At 47.4% G+C, this 15,094-nt stretch overlaps 1 protein-coding gene across 2 annotated transcripts in view; it reads left to right on the forward strand.

The window, feature by feature from the left end:
* Nucleotides 1-763: 763 nt before the first annotated feature.
* Nucleotides 764-15,094, forward strand: part of NOD1 (nucleotide binding oligomerization domain containing 1) — a 43,291-nt gene continuing 28,960 nt past the window's right edge. The window contains exons 1-4 of one of the 2 annotated variants that reach the window (XM_053359151.1): nucleotides 764-1,164; nucleotides 6,785-6,862; nucleotides 7,561-7,900; nucleotides 13,594-13,768. In XM_053359151.1, the coding sequence (XP_053215126.1) occupies nucleotides 7,685-7,900; nucleotides 13,594-13,768 (391 nt within the window). In that variant the 5' untranslated portion in view covers nucleotides 764-1,164; nucleotides 6,785-6,862; nucleotides 7,561-7,684. The remainder of the gene's footprint in view (nucleotides 1,165-6,784; nucleotides 6,863-7,560; nucleotides 7,901-13,593; nucleotides 13,769-15,094) is intronic. The other variant, XM_053359152.1, reaches the window with a different exon arrangement.

Here is a 15,094-nt window from a genome sequence, read left to right on the forward strand (position 1 = left end):
AGATCTTTCCAAGATCCTCTGCATAGCTCAATAGGCAGTGCATGAGACTCTTGATCTTAGGGTCTTGGGTTCAAGCCCCATGTTGGGTGAAAGATGCTTGCATGCCAGGAGGCTGGACTAGATCGGTGTTTCCCAAATTTGGGTCTCCAGCTGTTTTTGGGACTACAATTCCCAGTATCCCTGGCCACTGGTCCTGCTAGCTAGGGGTGATGGCAGTCCAAAAACAGCTGTTGGGGGACTACAATTCCCATCATCCCTGACCACTGGTCCTGCTAGCTAGGGAAGACGGCAGTCCAAAAACAGTTGTTTTGGGGACTACAATTCCCATCATCCCAGACCACTGGTCCTGCTAGCTAGGGGTGATGGCAGTCCAAAAACAACTGTTTGAGGGACTACAATGCCCATCATCCCTGACCACTGGTCCTGCTGATGATGCTCCTCGTGGCCAAGCCTGCGATTCTGTGCAGAGGAAATTGGCCCAGCCGTCGAATACCAGCCCTCCAAATCAGGAGGATCAAAGATCTCCCGGGATCCCGTGATACAGCCCGGGAGATCTTGCTCCGTTCGGGACCCGAGGAACGGGGATCCTTTGCTCTCCAGATCCCGTTCTGCTCCCGCCTCCGCGTTGCCCAAAGCGCACCTTCCAGCCCCTCCAGACGTCTCCGGAGGAGGGCGGCGCCCGGCTCGCCCGCATCCCCTTTTGCCGGGCGGGGCAGGCTGGGATCCGGCGCGATCGGCTCGGGATCCCGGGGAGGGGGCGGCAGGAGAAGCCGCCGCAGCGCCCGCTCTCACTTTCGGCGGGCCGCGCCGGGGAGGCGCCCGCCTGCTTCCTCCTCCCCGCACTTTCACTTTTCCTTTCTCCGCCTCCCTTTCTCCCATGATCCAGCCGCGGGTGCGTTTCCGGCGCTCACTTGGAAAGTTTTCGACCGAGGAGGCGGCAGGCGTGGGGGGCTGGAGAGCAGCCAGAGGAGGGCGAGAGATCCACACACCCCCCCCCCCGCGAAAAAGGCCAGGATTGGTGAGGGGAATAGAGGATCTCTCCCCATTAGGAAACACAGCCGCGGACGACTCCAGCATCCTGCAAGCTGCGGGCAGGGATGGCCAAGTCGAGCCCGGCAGAAACGCGCTTCTGAACCCGGCCATGGGGCGGAGCTGATCCTGGGGGTGGGTATTTTCTCCTGCCACTCCCCCCCCCCTTGACTGGCCTGCGGATCAAGAGACCTTCCCTCCTCCATCCTAGAATTGGAGGATCGTGCCTGAGGATGCAAGTTTGTTTATTTGTTTATTTGGGTTGTTTTTTTTAACTGCGTGTTTGTTTGCTGCATTGCAGGGGGTTGGACTAGATGACCCCGGGGATTCCCTTCCAACTTTGCAAATCTAGGATTCCTTGTTAAAAGAGAGAGGCACAAACCCTAAAGAGAGAGAGGGCATCATTGCATGCCACTTAAAAACACTGAAATGCGGCAAGACTGAAGGCCATTTGTGGGTGCCGGCTAAGAGGCAGGGGTCTCCTTGGGTGCTGCTTTAATTGGCAGTTAATTGGCGTTAATTGGCAGAGGCCCCCAGCAGAGAGAAGCAGATGGATTGTGGTTAGACACTTCTTTGCATTGGCAAGAGCTGACAGCAACCATGCGCCTTCCTTCCACTGCTTTCAGGACCTGCCAAAAACTTTGTTGTTGTTGTTTAGGCAAGCCTATCCAAAACATGTGATTTTATTTCGCCCCTTTCCCCCCAAAATCTGTAGATTTAAAATCGTACTTCATTTATATTTTAGCCATTTTATTACTGTGTCTGTGTTCGTTGCTATTTTTCAACAAATATTTTTACACCGTTTCATGTAAACGGCTTGGGCCTTTGCCTAAAAAATTAAGTGGCATATAAATAAAATGAGAGAGTTGAGATCATGAGGACTAGCCTCTTCCCCGGAAAGAAGTGTTTTGGGTGCCCGACTCCAGAGACTTCTGACCTGCTTCCCATTCACAGCCTATTGAATAGAAGAGAGAGTGACGACTCGCCGGTCGAAAGGAGATGTGTGCCTGTGATTTAAAAATACTATAATTATTAATTTGCTTTTGGTGCAAAATTTCCCAAGATTCGCATGGGCAACATGAGCTAGTGCTGGGTGCAGGAAGCCTGGTCTGCACTCTTATTTTTGAAAGATATTTTGCAGACCCCGTGTGCTGTAAAATATAAGAGTATTGGACTTGCATCGTATGAACATGTGGGGTCAAGCCGGGGTCCTGAGTTACAGTCTGGTCTATGCAAGCCTTTCCCAAACAGGGGGCTGGCTGGTGTTTTGAACTATAGTTCCCATCAGCCCCTTGTAGTCCAGTACACTTGGCTGCCTTTAGATGTCTTCTACAAGCTAGATAGATGTTTATTTCCTTGACATCTGATGGGAGGGCGTTCCACAGGGCGGGCGCCACCACCGAGAAGGCCCAGGAGGGAACTGCCAGAAGGCCCTCAAAGCTGGATCTCAGTGTCCGGGCTGAACGATGGAGGTGGAGGTGCTCCTTCAGGTATACTGGGCCGAGGCATCAAACATCAAAAGCTTCCCTAAACAGGGCTGCCTTCAGATGTCTTCTAAAAGTCTGGTAGTTGTCGTTCTCTTTGACATCTGCTGGGAGGGCATTCCACAGGGTGGGTGCCACTACTGAGAAGGCCCTCTGCCTGGTTCCCTGCAACCTCACTTCTTGCAGGGAGGGAACCGCCAGAAGGCCCTCTGCGCTGGACCTCAGTGTCCGGGCTGAACGATGGGGGTGGAGATGCTCCTTCAGGTATATTGGGCCAAGGCCATTTAGGGCTTTCAAGGTCAGCACCAACACTTTGAATTGTGCTCGGAAATGTACTGGGAGCCAATGTAGGTCTTTCAGGACCAGTGTTTTGTGGTCTCAGCGGCGGCTCCCAGTCACCCATCTAGCTGCCGCATTCTGGATTAGTTGTAGTTTCCAGGTCACCTTCAAAGGTAGCCCCATGTAGAGCGCATTGCAGTAGTCCAAGCGGGAAATAACTAGAGCATGCACCACTCTGGCGAGACAGAAATAATTTCTCGCACTCGCAGTGAACTTAGGCTGATTTCCAGGTGCTGGTTTTGGTGTGCAAAGCCCTATACAGTTTGGGACCCAGATACCTAAGATAATCTCCTTGCAGATGCCCCCTTATTGGGGGTCTGTCCTGCCCCCCCCCCCGTCTCTACCCCTTGGAATTCCTTCCCCATAACATTGTTGTTTTCTCCACACCTATTGACAACTTCCCTCCTCCAAGAAGCCTTCTAAGAAGAGATCTTTCCCAGCCTGCAAACTGGATCAGAATTGCTTTTAGAAGTTTTAATTGTTAATCAACGTTTGCCATCCTTCGCTCCTTGGGGAGGAAATCTTAACAGGTCGTACATGAAAGTTCCCTAATGCTGCGCAGGTATAGGAAGGTTTGGGGGGGGGTAAAGTTTTCACCAGGAAACTGGGAAAACATCTGGGATTTCATGTGTTCAGCTCTGCACATAGCTGAGAAAATATCTGAGATATTGAGCAATTGTTCATGCCTGACTTCCCCAACTCCTTAATCTAGTTTTTTATTTTTCTCTCTCCAGCATTCAGATCCATTGAGTTCAATAGATCTGCTACGTTGTGTATCACCCCTAGATTTTATCCAGTTGTCCCTTGATTTTATCCAGTTGTAGGAAAAACATTAATAGGTGTAATAGGTTCGGAATTGTTAATAGTTGCATTGGCATACCTGGTTTTGCTTATTTGTGTTTGCTTGTTTTTTGGTTCGTTTATTGTGCTCTGGATTTCAGCCATCCTCCTGAACTGCAGTCCCAGAGTTTCTAGTTTCTTCAGGGAGAGACACTCCCTTGTCTCAGGAATTTGTGACATCCTTGTGTTGAGCAATTCTTGCAGCTCAAACATGTGAGCCACATTTTAGCCAGAAGCTCTAGCCAAGAATTGATGCTTTTGAATTATGGTGCTGGAGGAGACTCTTGAGAGTCCCATGGACTGCAAGAAGATCAAACCTATCCATTCTGAAGGAAATCAGCGCTGAGTGCTCACTGGAAGGACAGATAGTGAAGCTGAGGCTCCAATACTTTGGCCACCTCATGAGAAGAGAAGACTCCCTGGAAAAGACCCTGATGTTGGGAAAGATGGAGGGCACAAGGAGAAGGGGACGAGATGGTTGGACAGTGTTCTCGAAGCTACCAGCTGCAGGAGGCAGTGGAAGACAGGAGTGCCTGGCGTGCTCTGGTCCATGGGGTGACGAAGAGTTGGACACGACTAAATGACTAAACAACAACAACAAATGCAATGATTTCAACCGTGAATCCTGATCACTTGAAGAACCTACCATTTTAACCTATCTCTTTTCCAGGAGGGATTTCCTGTTCACCACTCGGAAATAATTTTATTTATTTGAAAGCTTTCAGTGCAGAGGCTTTGTCTTTTCAAGAGTGCCTAAAATTTTTATTCCAAAGTGAAAAGTGAATTTACTTCCATTCAGCACGTGTGTGTTTATCAAGGGCCCCTCCAGACAGCCATTTGACTTATCATTAGTGATTATTTGAGTTCATAATGGTATCGAGGCATCAATCCTGCATTTATTGCATTTAACTGTATTCATTTTTATTTATTTCTTTATGTATTTGTATCCCACTCTTTGTCCCAAAGGAGCCCAGGCCTGCAAACACATCTGTAATAAATATGCTTTTATTGCTATTGTATATCTTAAAACAACTAAAATAGAGTTAATAACAGTCTTCTCATCTCTTTAAAGTATCATTATGCCTGCTTTTACATATATGCAAGAGTGCATCTCTTTTAATATCACCTTCATTATCTCAGAGATTATAACTATAGAAACACAAATATGTTTTCAGCTTTTGAATCTGTTTTTTAAAAAAACCATCTGCTGTTGCCTGTAATTCTCAAGAGTGGCTAGGAAAACAATAATTTGGGAGTGATTTTCAAACAGATAAAAAGCCTTTCAGAAGTATGCATAATATGCCTTCGAAAGTACGATTCTCAAATCGTTATATGTTAGGCACAGCACTGGGTTTAAATAAATATTATGGGAGCTTCGTGTCACCAGACTGCTATTTAGATATATTGTACTGATGCTAATCTACGTACCGGTCAATTATCAGTCGACCACATTAGCCAATGTTTTGTGCCGAAAATTCTGCTCTAGCTAAGCCACAGAGGACTTTTTATATGCTTTCTGAGGCTGAATCACCTGGGTGCTTTTGCAGAGAGAGCGTGCCTGGTGGTAATTCAGTAGCTGGGTTACTTCCAAACGATGTCGCAAGCGCATGCCTTGGATGTGTGTATTTGCGTGGGGGGGGGGGAGATACTTTCCGGGATCTCAGCCCTCTTGAGAAATAAAGGAAGTGGCTTTGTGCCGAGTTGCCCCATTGGTCCACCTATCTCAGAATGGCAGAATTTCTCCAGGGTCTTGGGCAGCCTTCCTTCTTCCCAGACCAACCTGGAGATGCCAGGAATTGAATTCTGCTTGCAGTCTCCACCGCTGAGCTTTGGCCACACCAAAGACATGAACCAATGGCCCGAGCCAAAGATGTGGCTGGCTCCAGACATCCTTTTTCTTGTGCGTTCGTGATGATTTGTTCCTATGACGCCATCTGGACAGCCACACACACTCCTGCCGTCAGTTCTCTGTTCTGTTTTCATCCTGAAACAAAGTTCTTAACCCGAGGTACTATTTCTAGGTTAGCGGAGTCTGTAACCTGAAGCGTCTGTAACCTGAAGCGTATGTAACTCAAGGTAACCTCTAGGTTAGATTACTTCCGTGGGTGATCTGTAGGGCTGCCTCTGAAGATGGCTTGGAAACTTCCATCAAACAAGGATGGAAGACTGAAGAAACCCCAACTAAAAAATCATGGCAAGAGAAATTGATGGACTATGCAGAACTGGCAAAACTGACATACAAGCTACGGGACAAGGATAGCTGTGACTTTAAAGATGAATGGGAACCCTTTACAAAGTATTTGAAGACGCAACAAAGTGAACTGGACTCCTGGGCTGGTTTTGAATAAACATTCACAAACTTTTTATTGATAATAATCAGCTAAATAGTTTGAGGATCTATACAACCGTGTAACATGCAGAAAACAGCATTTTTAGAGAAATCAAAGACTGGAACTGAGGGTGGGGGGAGGGAGGGGGGAGAAAAAATGGGGGGGGGAAATAAGGATGATATGTTTCTGGATAATATGTTTTGTTTTAATTTTGAATAAAAAGTTATTTTTTTAAAAAAGGAAACTTCAGCTAGTGCAGAACTGGGCTGCCAACCTACAGCAAGATGATTTGAGCATGTTGCACCGATCCTGGTCCGACTGCACTGGCTGCCAATTAGTTTCCGGGCCCAATTCAAAGGGCTGGTTTTGACCTATAAAGCTTGAAATGGCTCAGGACCACAGTACCTCAAGCCCGCCTCTTTCCATATGAATCTACCCGGACCCTGAGATCGTCTTCTGAGGTCCTTCTTTGTGTGCCGCCTCCTCAAGAGGTGCGGAGGCAGGCAACACGAAAACAGGGCCTTCTCTGCAGTGGCTCCCCGTCTGTGGAATGCTCTCCCCAGGGAAGTTCGCCTGGCGCCTTCATTATACATGTATGGTTATGAGGCGAAAACATTCCTATTCAACCAGGCCTTTGGCTGATTGCCATTCAGTGTCCTTTTAATTGTGTTGTGGGAGAGGGAGATTATTGGCTTGCTTTTGTTCTTTTGTTCTTTTTAAAATAAATTTGTTCATTTGGTTTTTCAACTTAAAATTTTACAGAGATGTATCAACCATAAATCATAAAAACAAGATTACAAGGAATCTCCTGGAAAAACTTCAGATTTGCTAACAGACCAGGTAAATTGCTGGCATGGCAGCTAAAGAAGAAACAAGATATAAATTTAATGCGTAAATATAGAAGAGAAAATTGTAGATAATCGGAAAGATATAAGAAAGATTTTGTTCTTATTTTTATTATGTATTTTGTGTTTATTAATATTGTGATTTCATGTCTTGAACTGCCCTGAGATCTACAGACAAAGGGTGGTACCCAGAATTAATAAATAAAAACCAATAATAAAACCACAATTTCCTTTTTTTTAAAAAGATATTTATTAAGATTTTCAATTTTTTATACGAACAAAAAACAAACAAAAAGATTGAAAAAGACATATAGCTCATGATACAAACTTTTCAATAACATATTTCTCTGACCTCCTCATACCTCCCCTTCTTGTATTCCCTTTCAAATTATTTGTTCAGCAAATCCTTAACTTAAAGCATTACAGCTTATAATGTCACCTTATTTTCTATCCAAACCCTTTTTTTCTTCCATATTCCTTTATATCATTACAGCTAGAAACCACTCAATTTCAATCCAACATCATTCAACATTCCTTAATTTTACAATATTTCTGTATGTAGTCCTTAAATTTTTTCCAGTCTTCTTCTGCCGACATAAAACCACAATTTCCAATTAGCTCATGTGACTCCGTGACATTTCCTCTGAGTCGCCCTACAGCTTAATGGAGGTTTGCGTGCTCCTCTCTTTGCAGATCCAGCAAAGCCGAGCAGAATCGTTCCTCTTGCATGGAGCCGGCGGCCGAGGCAACTTTACACCGCACCTCTGCCGCTTTCCAAAGATGAGTTTGGAAGAAGCAGCCTCTTACTTTCATCACGATGGAAGCTCAGCCCCGCAGTAATGGAGAGATTCTTCAGCAAGGCCCTTTGGCGGCCCGTCCGCCGTCCTTCGTTAATTTGCTGAAAGTGCACCGAGAGCTGCTGGTTGGCAAAGTCCGTAATACCCAGTGTTTGATTGACAACTTGATCAAGAATGAATACTTCTCTACCGAGGATGCAGAGATTGCAGCGCAATATCCTACGCAAGCAGACAAGGTATCTGCATCCACTTCACACCTGTATTCGGATCCGTTGGCAAGGAGGTTAGAGGAGGTTGACTATTCTGTGAGCATTCGTTCTGATTTGCCAGTAGAGATTTTAGACCAGGGGTAAGCAGACTAACTGGGACGTGGGTGGCGCTGTGGGTAAAAGCCTCAGCGCCTAGGGCTTGCCGATCGAAAGGTCGGCGGTTCGAATCCCCGCGGCGGGGTGAGCTCCCGTTGCTCGGTCCCAGCGCCTGCCAACCTAGCAGTTCGAACGCATGTCAAAGTGCAAGTAGATAAATAGGGACCGCTTACTGGCGGGAAGGTAAACGGCGTTCCGTGTGCTGCGCTGGCTCGCCAGATGCAGCTTTGTCACGCTGGCCACGTGACCCGGAAGTGTCTCCAGACAGCGCTGGCCCTCGGCCTCTTGAGTGAGATGGGCGCACAACCCCAGAGTCTGTCAAGACTGGCCCGTACGGGCAGGGGTACCTTTACCTTACCTTAAGCAAACTAAGGCACGGGGGCCGGATGCGGCCCAATTGCCTTCTCAATCTGGCCCGTCCCAGTGTGTTTTTACATGAGCAGAATGTGTCCTTTTATTTAAAATGCATCTCTGGCTTATTTGTGGGGCCTGCCCGATGTTTTTACGTGAGTAGAATGTGTGCTTTTATTTAAAATGTGGCCTAGGACCCACGTACCTACGGGACCACCTCTCCTGGTATGCCCTGCCGAGGACCTTAAGGTCCACAAATAACAACACTTTGGAGGTCCCAAGCCTCAAGGAGGTTAGATTAGTCTCAACTAGGGCCAGGGCCTTTTCAGCACTGGCCCCAACGTGGTGGAACGCTCTGTCACAAGAGACTAGGGCCCTGTGGGACTTGACATCTTTCCGCAGGGCCTGCAAGACAGAGCTGTTCCACCTGGCCTTTGGTTTGGACTCAGTCTGACCCTTATGTTTCCCTCCCCTTATGGTTTTGATTTATCAGCTACATTAAAATGAGGCTATCTTTTAAATTGGGGTTTTTTCCTCCCCCCCTTCCCCCCCTATTATGTTTTTACTGTGATTTTATTGGTGTTAGCCACCCTGAGCCCGGCTCTGGCCAGGGAGGGTGGAGTATAAATAAATAAATAAATATTTATTTATTATTAATTATTATTATTATTATTATTATTATTATTATTATTATTATTATTATTAAAATGCATCTCTGGGTTATTTGTGGGGCATAGGAATTCGTTCATTCCCCCCCCAAAAAAAAATTTTTTGGCCCCCCACAAGGTCTGAGGGACTGTGGACCGGCCCCCTGCTGAAAAGGTTTGCTGACCCCTGGGTTAGACAATGATTCATCTTCACCCCGGCGCTGCTCTTTTCAAGCCCTCTGCACTCCTCCCTGCATTTCCCCTTTGCACCTCTGACATTGGGGCTGGAAAAACAGGGGGACGACTGCAAGGGCTTCCTCCTATCGCTTTGTTCCCGCTTCTCCGCCGTCAATTTCTGCTGCGTTGGGAAGGAGGAGAGGACGTCTCCCTTTTGTCTGTCCCCCGTGAAGCAAAATAAAGGACGCCTGCTTTCGTCTGACTTCCCCCAGTGGCGAGTGAGCGCCTGGGAAGCTCACAAGGGATTCGGACAGGTGGGCGGGGCAGCCACATGACATCACAGTGACATCATGTGCCGCAGCAGATTTTGCCCAGAAGGCCAATCCTGATAAAGATCTGGCCTGTGGAACCAAAAAAGTTTCCTCGTCTCTGTAGTACAACATACTAAAAGGTAAAGGGACCCCTGACCATTAGGTCCAGTCGTGGCCGACTCTGGGGTTGCGGCGCTCATCTCGCTTTATTGGCCGAGGGAGCCGGCGTACAGCTTCCGGGTCATGTGGCCAGCATGACTGAGCCGCTTCTGGCAAACCAGAGCAGCACACGGAAACACTGTTTACCTTCCTGCCAGAGTGGTACCTATTTATCTACTTGCACTTTGACGTGCTTTCGAACTGCTAGGTTGGCAGGAGCAGGGACCGAGCAACGGGAGCGCACCCCTTCACGGGGATTCGAACCGCCGACCTTCTGATTGGCAAGTCCTAGGCTCTGTGGTTTAACCCACAGCGCCACCCGCGTCCCGTACAACATACTGAGATCAGTACAAAAAGTGAGATGGGCCTGTATTCATGTGGACCCTGGACATCTCACTGTTGTTGTTCTGGGCTCATTTGTCCCAATTGACAGAGCCATAGCCCATGCAAATAGTAGTCTCCTCCTGCCAACATTCCAGTAAGACAAAGATGCTTTATGTGGAGTTTTTTTTCTAAACAGTACAGGAGAGAAAACCTGTACTTCTGGCCATAACTGACCCTTCCTCCAGCCTCGGGAGTTAATTCTGTTTCTCCAGTTAATAATTGTTAGTTTTCTGCAGCCTCTGGCTAATGGGCTTAAGGAACCAGTTATTCAACATTTGAAATTTCATTCCCTCACTGCAGTCAGTCAGGGTGTTTTGTGTACTCGGAGATTCTTCAAGGTGCCAATTCTCAAGGCTCAAAATGACTCCTGCTGTGTTTGTGGAAATGTATTCATGCCTTCCATAGTTCTAGTGACAGGTAGGTAGCCATGTTGGTCTGCTGTAGTCAAAACAAAATAAAAAAAATCCTTCCTGTAGCACCTTAGAGACCAACTAAGTGTGTTATCGGTATAAAAGGTAAAAGGTACCCCTGCCCGTACGGGCCAGTCTTGACAGACTCTAGGGTTGTGCGCTCATCTCACTCTAGAGGCCGGGAGCCAGCGCTGTCCGCAGACACTTCCGGGTCACGTGGCCAGCGTGACGAAGCTGCTCTGGCGAACCGGCACCAGAGCAGCACACGGAAACGCCGTTTACCTTCCCGCTAGAAAGTGGTACCTGTTTATCTACTTGCACTTAAGGGTGCTTTCGAACTGCTAGGTGGGCAGGAGCTGGGACCAAACAACAGGAGCGCACCCCGCCGCGGGGATTCGAACCGCCGACCATGCGATCGGCAAGTCCTAGGCGCTGAGGTTTTACCCACAGCGCCACCCGCGTCCCTGTTATTGGTATAGGACTATTGGTATAGGACTATTTAATTGCTCATCTTCTAACATTGCATATGCCATCAAATGCCAACAGTGCCCTTCAGCTCTCTATATTGGACAAACAGGTCAAACCCTACGCCAAAGGTTAAAGGTAAAGGTAAAGGGACCCCTGACTGTTAGGTCCAGTCGCGGATGACTCTGGGGTTGCAACGCTCATCTCGCTCTATAGGCCGAGGAGCTGGCGTTTGTCCGCAGACAGCTTCCGGTTCACGTGGCCAGCATGACTAAGCCACTTCTGGCGAACCAGAGCAGCACACGGAAACGATGTTTACCTCTCCGCCGGAGCGGTACCTATTTATCTACTTGCATTTGACATGCTTTCGAACTGCTAAGTTGGCAGGAGCAGGGACCGAGCAACGGGAGCCACCCCGTCGCGGGGATTTGAACTGCCGACCTTCTGATCACAAGACAGAGAAACCAGTAGGAGAACACTTCAGTCTCCCAGGACATTCTATACAAGATCTCAAAGTAGCTGTCTTATTACAAAAGAATTTCAGAAATAGACTGGAAAGAGAAATTGCTGAACTGCAACTTATTACCAAACTTAAAACCATGGAGAGACCTGGTCTGAATAGAGACATTGGATTCTTATCTCATTATACTGTACATGATAAAGCTATTTCTAGCCATCTCACCCCTTGCTTTTTCCTGCATTCGTTAACAGTCATCAACAGGTTTACCACACCTATCAGCCAATCACCCATTCCCACCACTCTTCTGAGTAATACCCTCCCCACCCTCTCACTATATATAAGGGTCTGGTGACTTCTGTGTCAGTGTATCTGAAGAAGTGTGCATGCACACGAAAGCTCATACCAATAACAAACGTAGTTGGTCTCTAAGGTGCTACTGGAAGGAATTTTTTTATTTTGCGTTTATGCCCTTTAGCTGGTGTTCAAGCCGATGTGGCGAGACAGGTGGCCCGTTGCCAAATCTAACCACGGTTTCTCTGAAAGTCTGCGCATTTGGGGAGCAGATTAGCTTAATCAGATTCTTGGGATTCAGAGTCCGGTGTGTTTGCTTGTATGGTGGTAGTTGGGTCAATGTTTGGGCAAAGACATCTGGAGGGTTGTTTTCCACATGTCACAAGACTGAAGTTGTGGGATTATTATTATTATTATTAATTTATACCCTGCCCATCTGGCCGGGTTTCCCCCGCCACTCTGGGCGGCTTCCAATAGAATATTAAAATACAATAGTCTATTAAACATTAAAAGCTTTCCTAAACAGGGCTGCTTTCAGATGTCTTCTAAAAGTCTGGTAGTTATTTTTCTCTTTGACATCTGGTGGGAGAGCATTCCACAGGGCGTGTGCCACTACTGAGAAGGCCCTCTGCCTGGTTCCCTGTAACTTCACTTCTCGCAGCGAGGGAACCGCCAGAAGGCCCTCGGCGCTGGACCTCAGCGTCCAGGCAGAACGATGGGGGTGGAGACACTCCTTCAGGTATACTGGATCCCTAAATCATAAAACAGAGAAGAGATTCAGGTTGCATTCAGACAGCACATCGTTCCCTTTGCATGATCATTGAATCATAGATTTGTAAGGGACTATGAAGATAATCTGGTTCAACCCCCTGCATTGGGGGCTTGAACCCACAACCCTGAGATTAAGAGTTTTCCTTACGTGATAAGGGTCACATTTTATGTGACCTTTCACACGACGTAAACGCCACTTCTGGAAACCAAGTTGACCTGAGTGGAAGTTCAGCACTCATTTCTGCTTTTTGAGGGAGAGAAAATCGGATTGCACCCCCATTTAACCCGCTGAAATGTGGGCTGAAAGTTGGGGCTGTATCCCGTGACATATGATTCTTTCCCGCCAGTTTCATGGATGAATCATGCGGAAACAGAAATGCACATAAAGGGGGAGGGTGGTAACTGTTAGAATTCCTGCTCCCTGATTGCAGTCATGGGATTATTGTCTGTCACATGACGGTGTATGTTTTGACTCCACAGAGTGGGAAGTGACGGAGGCAGGAAGTTTGTGTTACTGTGTCCTGTGAAGTGGGACTATTGTCCTTTGTTCTTTTCCTCTTTGCTGTCTGATGCTAGAGAGAGAGGGAGCCATGTTGCAGTGCTCCGTGTGTGTTTATATGTAAATAAACGTAGATTAGCCAAAATGCTGAGTTGCTGAGGTCTGTTAGGCAACTGCGAAGACTCTGCGGATCTCTAAGTGTGCTAATGTCTGTTGGCATCGGTCACTGTGATGTTCGGGCTGAAGAAAGCTTTTGAAGCTCCCGAACGATCGACCAGGAGGGAGAGAACATGCCAGTCGGGCATGTGTCTCTGCCAGGGTCCTACTCGAGTGTAGGCTGAGCTCCTGACAGTAACATGTTGAATGATGCCTGCTGTTGTGTCACGCCAGATAGTGTCCCTCTACTCGCAACTGGTGCGATTGGCATTTAGCACGACGTGGTGGTGTAGCCTCAGCTCCGTTAAAAACCATGCATGCAGAAAAAATGCAACGTTGGGATGTTGCTATTGGTTCTGCAAAGAAGAAGGCAGATGATGTGTTGCCCCACAACAGCAATTGACTGTAGAGCGCTTGAGAGTACTCTACCTATTAATCCGCTGCCTCTGTAGATCTCTGACGTCTCGTGTGATCTTTCCGCAGGTCCGCAAAATTTTGGATCTCGCGCAGAGCAAAGGAGAAGAAGTGGCGGAATACTGCCTCTATATACTGCAGCAAGTTGCAGATGCTTATTATGAGCTGCAGCCGTGGCTAGAAGAAATTGGGTTTCGCCCTTCAGAGGTCGTTGGTAATAAGCCCGTTGAAAATACTGACCCAGGTAGGATGCCTGCTTTTGGAAGGCTTTCCTTATAGAAAAAGCTTGTCTGGGTAATCCCATAATTCATTGCTTCAGTGTTGGTGAAACGCATTTTCCAGGAGAAATAAATAATAAAGGTTAGCAAGGTGAGTTTCTCAGGGTACGCTTCCCATAAACAGACTAGAGAGTGTCCCTACATGTGCAGATTGCGTCCTGCTTTTCCCATTTACCCAGCCTGAAGCTTGTTCCTCTGTGCAGCCTTCTCAAACCCGCTCCTAATAATAATAAGAATAATAATAATAATAATAATAATAATAATAATAATAATATAACTTATTATTTATACCTTGCCCATCTGGCTGGGTTTCTCCAGCTACTCACAGCAAAATATTAAAAACAATAATAAACTTATTATTTATACCTTGCCCATCTGGCTGGGTTTCTCCAGCTACTCACAGCAAAATATTAAAAACAGGATAAAACATCAAACGTTAAAGACTTCCCTAAACAGGGTTGCCTTCAGGTGTCTATAAAAGTCAGATAGGTGTTTACGTCTTTGACATCTGGTGAGAGGGCGTTCCACAGGGCGGGCGCCACTACCGAGAAGGCCCTCAACCTGGGTCCCTGCACCATCACTTCTCACAGGAGGGAACTGCCAGAAGGCCCTCAAAGCTGGATCTCAGTGTCCGGGTAGAACAATGGGAGTGGAGACGCTCCTTCAGGTATACTGGGCCGAGGCATCAAACATCAAAAGCTTCCCTAAACAGGACTGCCTTCAGATGTCTTCTAAAAGTCTGGTAGTTGTTGTTCTCTTTGACATCTGCTGGGAGGGCATTCCACAGGGTGGGTGCCACTACTGAGAAGGCCCTCTGCCTGGTTCCCTGTGGCTTTGCTTCTTGCAATGAGGGAACTGCCAGAAGGCCCTCTGCGCTGGACCTCAGTGTCCAGGCTGAATGATGGGGGTGGAGACACTCCTTCAGGTATACTGGGCCGAGGCCGTTTAGGGCTTTAAAGGTCAGCACTGACGCTTTGAATTGTGCTCAGAAACGTACTGGGAGCCAATGTAGGTCTTTCAGGACTCCCAGTCACCAGTCTAGCTGCCACATTCTGGATTCGTTGCAGTTTCCGGGTCACCTTCAAAGGTAGCCCCACATAGAGCACGTTGCAGTAGTCCAAGTGGGAGATAACCAGAGCATGCATGTCTCTGGCAAGTCAGTCTGCGGGCAGATAAGGTCTCAGCCGGCGTACCAGATGGAGCAGGTGGACAGCTGCCCTGGACACAGAATTGACCTGCGCCTCCACTAAGAGGTTGTTGGATCACAACTCCTATCAGTCCCAACCACTTTG

The sequence above is a fragment of the Podarcis raffonei genome, chromosome 12 (genome assembly GCF_027172205.1).
Source record: "Podarcis raffonei isolate rPodRaf1 chromosome 12, rPodRaf1.pri, whole genome shotgun sequence".
Taxonomy (NCBI): Eukaryota; Metazoa; Chordata; class Lepidosauria; order Squamata; family Lacertidae; genus Podarcis; species Podarcis raffonei.